At 36.7% G+C, this 6,322-nt stretch overlaps 1 protein-coding gene across 1 annotated transcript; it reads left to right on the forward strand.

The window, feature by feature from the left end:
- The first annotated feature begins 3,160 nt into the window (after window positions 1-3,160).
- LOC143611330 (cytochrome P450 76T24-like) lies at window positions 3,161-5,574 on the forward strand. The gene is made up of 3 exons (XM_077085547.1): window positions 3,161-3,648; window positions 4,309-4,758; window positions 4,915-5,574. Exons 1-3 carry the CDS (start codon window positions 3,202-3,204, stop codon window positions 5,521-5,523), a joined length of 1,506 nt encoding a protein of 501 aa, XP_076941662.1. The 5' UTR covers window positions 3,161-3,201; the 3' UTR covers window positions 5,524-5,574.
- Window positions 5,575-6,322: the final 748 nt, after the last annotated feature.

The following is a 6,322-nucleotide window of genomic DNA, read 5'->3' on the forward strand; positions in this document are numbered from 1 at the left end:
TTGATTCTCCCAAGGATTTTCAAGATCTCTTGTAATGTTCTTTGGGCTTCACTTGGCTTGAAGTAACACTTGCTTCGTTTGATTATTAGACGTCTTCCCGTGGGCTTGAATCACTTTCTTGACCACGTGTTTAGTTTCTTGAACTCTCTTCTTTGAACTTTGAATTTTGGATCTTGGATCTTTGATTGGAATCTAACACGTAACCGCCTTGTCTTCTTTTAGTCCAATACTTTGAAGATCTCGACCTGCAAAATTCTTCATCCTAATGACAACTCCTTTATCTGGACTTGCTATCTTGAGGCTAATCTTGTACAATCGGTTCTTAGTTCTTGTCACCTTCATCAAAAGCTTACCTGTATCATCTTTAATGGTTAGCAAATCATGTTTCATGTGAATCTCCCATCCACCTTTCGTTGCTTGACCAAGACTTATGATATTGCACCGTAGGCTCGGGATGTAGTACACATCGGTCAACAGGCGTCGCTCCCCTGTTTTCTCTTCAATTAAGACCGACCTTTTTTCCCGAATATCAATAGAAGATTCATCTCCGAACTTCACCTTTCCCGTGACTTGTTCATTCAATTCATAAAAGTATGCTTTATTACCCGTCATGTGATTCGTGCTCCGTTGTCGAGATACCAAACACCTTTCTCCATCGGCTCGGTTTCGAACGCTTTGGAATCACCCCGTCTTCATTCAAAAAAACCGTTTTCTTATCACCTTTTATCATAAACAAAGATGGATCAAAATAATCAATTATGTTCAAATTAGATTCTTCCTTTTTCTTCATACGTTCCGGAAACATATACGCCACGTGACCGAACTCATCACAACGATAACATTGAACATGTGATCTATCCTTTCTTCCCCATTGACGATCATTTATTCTTCTCTGATACCAATTCAAGTCCCGGATCGATAATCAATCACGAACTAAACGAATAATTCTCGTTTATATTAATCAGAAAATCTCACTCAAAAAACTGATCACAACTCTCAAACCCTAACTCAGTTTGATTCTTGATGAACCCTAACTCGTTTACACCAACTTCACAATCTCTCATGTCTAACCATAACTCGGTTTATATAGACTAATCTAACTTGCTAGCAAAGACATTACCAAATATAATAAAACCCTAATTATTGGGTTGGACCTTACACTTGGGAGTTGGGACAAACAACAATTGAGCCAACAACTTCTTACCTCTCTCTTCCCTCAAAAAAGGATATCTGGTACGGGCGGACCAAGAAAGAAGATAGGGGTGTTCACCACCAGTTAAGAAAGGGTGCACGGGCATTCATGAGCGTTTTTTTAAAGGTGCTTGGGATCGCTGTTTTCGTACCTATATTCAATTTTGTTTTGTAGGGGGAACCCCTTATAATTGGAATGAATGCCTCTCACACAAGACGGTCGAGCTTAAAGAATAGTGCCATAAAATCATAAGAACTGCTTTTTGTAGAGCTTCTTTAGCTTCGAGAAACTATATATATTAACTCACATATACATATACACTTTTTGAGTTACGTTAAACTTATTTGATGTTGGTATGTGACCATGAAAGATGTGAAGAGCTTCTTCAGGTAAACTTAATAACAAATTATTTTTTTTAAACGACGATTTTTTTGTGTGTTAGGCCACCATACTCTTTAAATTCGGAGAGCTCGTTTGCCATACTCTGGCTAGACTATGTTGTTTTAACCGGACTCACGCTTTCTTCAGAGTTTGGCAGAGTTTGGCTTGGGCGTTCCCCGAGAAACCATACCGTGGGCTGCCACTTGACAGTCGTGTCACCAAAAGAGCAAAACTCTCTGGCATAAGAAACAGTGGGACGAAAACCCTGATGAACTCGAAATTCGAACTGACAATCTCGCAAGACCTAGCTCAAATCATACATAATCATAATCTACTAAAAGGATGAAAATAAACTAATAATGTTATAAATTTTATGATTTGCATAACTGTTGAATTAGTAAAATGCATATTCTCGGGAGGAGATATTGGATGAAACCGGCGAATATGTAAACAGCCAACAGGCCGGTTAAATAATCATTGAAAATATGTATATTTTTAATCAAGCTCACACACTAATTATAAAAAAAAGTTGATTTTTGGGCAGGATGCGTGCATGGTCAACCCAACCCGTTTCATCCTATACCAACATTACCCAATTCTAATAGAAATACATGACCAATTCTACTAGTTTTATTAGAAAGAACAGATTCATCATCATCATCATCGTACTCAGTATATCCCACCAATAGCAAAGCTATGGTAGGGTCTGAGGAGGGTAAGATGTAGGCAGCCTTACCTCTACCCCATAGGGATAGAGAGGCTGTTTCCGGTGAGACCCCCGGCTCGAATTAGAAAGAACAGATTATTGTTGAAAAACATTAATTCATTTATAATATTAGAGTTGGGTTCATATACATAGGTTTCTCAAACTAGGAAGTTGTAGGAAGATTATCAAATGGACGGTTGGACTCAAACTAGCAGCATTGGGACCGTCTCGTTGAACTTTACGACATTAGATTTTTGTTCGCTTTTCAATTCTAGCTTGCAGATTTTAAAATTTTTGTTTAGATCAATATTCTTTTAATTTATCATTGTTTTTTTTTCTATTTACATTGATGTGTTATATTTTGTTGGACATTGTGTTTTATTTTTTATGGCAGTGTATTATAGTTTGTAACCCATTGTCTTTGTACCATTCCTAGATTTAGTACTCTATAGGATAACTTAACTATATGATTTCATACTCGATAAACTAATAATCAGTAATAACGTCTTGCAGATTTTTTGCAATTACGGTTAGATCGTACCTAAAATTTGCTACAACAAATTACTGTAAAGGGACAATTTAGACGGCTTGAAGGCTTGAAAGGATATGCACAGATGAACAACGATTAAAGGGGTGAACACTGTTGGGTTAATCAAGTTTGTTCACGGGCGTGAGTTGTTAAACAATGCATGGAGCTAGTTTGTTTTTTTATTTAATTAAGTTTTATGTTTGTTTGTTCTTGACTTCTTTCACATGGCACAAAGTGTAGGAGAACAAGTCATAGATTAGTGGGTCCTTCTTTTCTTTATTGTTAATGGTGGTTTTCATTATGAATGTTACTTGTAGTTTGCTATATATTCCCCAAGTGTTAATCAGAACCTTTTGAAAGCAATTTCCTTGTGTAATATTCTCCTGCAAAAACATGGATAATGCAACCTTCTTTCTTGTGTTACCTTTCATTTTAACTTTCATCTATGTATACACCATCTCCGACCGGCGTAACCACCGGCTTCCGCCAGGGCCTTACCCTTTTCCAATCATAGGAAACCTCTTAAAACTTGGCAACAAACCCCACCGCTCTCTAGCCGCACTTTCTAAACGTTACGGTCCTTTAATGTCACTTAAGCTCGGAAGTAGAACAACAATAGTCATTTCATCACCCGACATGGCCAAAGCATTCTTTCAGAAACATGACCTATCATTCTCTAGCCGGTCGGTCCCTGAAGCATCCCATGTGAAGGACCACCAACTATACTCTATAGCTTTCCTCCCGCTCGGAGATCAATGGCGAAAACTACGAAGAATTACTCAGGAATCCTTGGTCTCTGGGCAACGACTAGATGGTAGCGAACAAGTACGCAGGCACAAGGTGCGTACGGGCTGAACAGTGGTGGACTCAGAATTTTTTTTTATTAGGTTCACTATGTGTTTTGATGTTCGGATGCCTAGTAGAACTTGATTCATAGAATTAATGGTCAAACCTTTTAACGTCTAACATTTAAACACCTCACAACCTCATCCTCATAACTAGCATGCATCAATATTCAATTATCAAGTAAATCATATGATAAATAAAAGGATGAAAAAAAAAGAAAGATAAAGTAAACATACCTTAGTAAATCATAGATGCTTTTTTATGCAAATTGGAAATAAATAATCTTAACTTTTGCCCGTATTGGCCGATAATAATCTAAACTTTAAAAATCACTACAAGCGGTCCTAACTTTCAACTATTTTTGTATAGATAGACCTCCGCTAAAAAACACTTAACGCTGTTAAGTTTTTTTCCGAGTTTCAAACCGATGTTTTAGGGCTTTTGATTGAAAAACGATACGATTTGACCGATGTAAAACTTATCTCAAAATTTCAATACCCTTTTGTTGGACGTAGACCTAACCTGTTTGAATACTATGATAATTATTGGTACACTAATTATCATTAGCTGATTAGCTAATCAGTTAGATTATTAGATATAGATAAAAATTCAAATATCTAGTGCCGTTTAACATTTGATTATATATACCTGCAGGTACAACAACTTGTTGAGCATGTTAGTCAATGTTGCTGGAATGAAAAACCTGTGAATATATGTGAAGTTGCATTTACCACAAGTCTAAACATTGTATCAAACATGTTGTTCTCTATGGATTTCTCTCAATATGATTCAAAGTCATCACAAGAAATCAAGGAGGTGATATCGGGTTTGATGGAAATTGGCGGGAAACTGAATCTAGTAGACTTTTTTCCGATACTAAGACCCCTTGACCCACAAGGGTTAGCATCACATGCAAATGCTTATGTTGACAGGTTGTTTGCTATTTTCGATAGCATCATTGATCAAAGATTGCAAAGAAGAGCAAATTCATCATTGTATGGAAATGATTTTTCAGCACAAAAAGATGTTTTGGACTTGCTGCTAGATATCAACTCCACAGATGTGTCCAAATTGAGTATAAATGACATGAAACATTTGTTCACGGTAAGTAGATACTTTAAAAGCTAGTGCGGGTAACAACTTTTTCGCAAGATAAGTAGATACTTTAAAAGCTAGTTGTCAAAGACTCAAAATCACTAAATTAGTCATCCTTATGTATATTATATCCTCTATATTTAATCACTTCCTAAATTAATGTAGGATTTAATTATTGGGGGAACCGATACGGTATCAACCACAGTGGAATGGGCGATGACTGAGCTTATGCATAACCCAAATAAAATGGAGATAGTCCGCTTAGAGCTTATGAAACACAAGCATAATGATGACAAAACTTTAAATGAACATGATATCATTCATCTACCTTACCTACAAGCTGTTATAAAAGAAACTCTTCGACTACATCCTCCCGCTCCTTTTCTTGTACCTCGCCAAGCCATACATGACGTAGAAGTCAAATGCTTCATAGTCCCTAAAAATGCCCAAATCCTCTGTAACGTTTGGGCGATTGGGAGAGACCCAAAAGTTTGGTCCAACCCAAATGCGTTCATGCCGGAGAGGTTTTTGGAAGCTAAAATTGACTATAGAGGTCAAGATTTCGAACTTATACCATTTGGTGCTGGGAGAAGGATATGTCCGGGGTTGAATATTGCTCATAGAGAGTTACACACGATATTGGCTTCTTTGGTTTGCAACTTTGATTGGAAGCTCGAAGGAAACATGAGAGCAGAAGACTTGGATATGGAAGAGAAGTTCGGGCTCGCATTGCCAAGAAATATACCGCTCGTGGCCATTCCAGTTAAAATATGACCGTCTTTGAATCATTGTACTTGTATCTTCTATTTTTAATTTGTAAAACAGTATTTTTTTTAAATGTACTTGAGTTAAAACCTGTGCTTGTTTTCTTTCTTTCTTTGGTTTTTTTACTAAATGCTTTTTACATTATTGGATTGTGTTTGTTTAAGACATACAATCTAGCAATTAGGTTGTCCAGAATTCAAATTTTTTGTTAGGAACAAGTTGTTAAATGTGAACGATAAAGAAAAAAACGAACATCTATCCCTGGCACAACTTCTTTTAATATATATCAGAGTTCAACACGATCACATCCTACAAATTACATAACGATTCCAACACTGGTGTATATATGAAACCGAACTACTAATCTGTCAAATAGGAATATAGGTTGAAGGATCACTATAACACCAATTTTGGGAGTTAGGATGAATACACAAGTCGGCATGTAACAGCGCAGGAACACCATAAGTGCAATATTTTCTTCATTTGTTGTAAATTAAGTTATTGCCATCACAAGTTCAGGCTCCCATAGCATTAGTTAATTCCATTGTATGCATTTAGTTGAGTGGTAGGCCGGTCGAGAAACATTTTCAACTGCTGTGGCCAAAGATTTATTTTGTATAATTGTTACTATTGTTCATACGTCTATCCTTTTGTAAATGCAGTGAAGAATCTGAGTGGAAAAACCAAGTTTAAGGGGCTGTTTGGTAGCCTCTTAATACCTCTTAGTGGTTCATAGCTTCTTAATGGTTAAGAGGTAACTTTAAGTCTAAATGGTTAACTGGCTACCTCTTAATAGTTACCTCTTAAC

This window comes from Bidens hawaiensis, unplaced genomic scaffold, assembly GCF_021521415.1.
Source record: "Bidens hawaiensis isolate Kalapana, Puna unplaced genomic scaffold, B.hawaiensis_p1.1 tig00030574_1, whole genome shotgun sequence".
Taxonomy (NCBI): Eukaryota; Viridiplantae; Streptophyta; class Magnoliopsida; order Asterales; family Asteraceae; genus Bidens; species Bidens hawaiensis.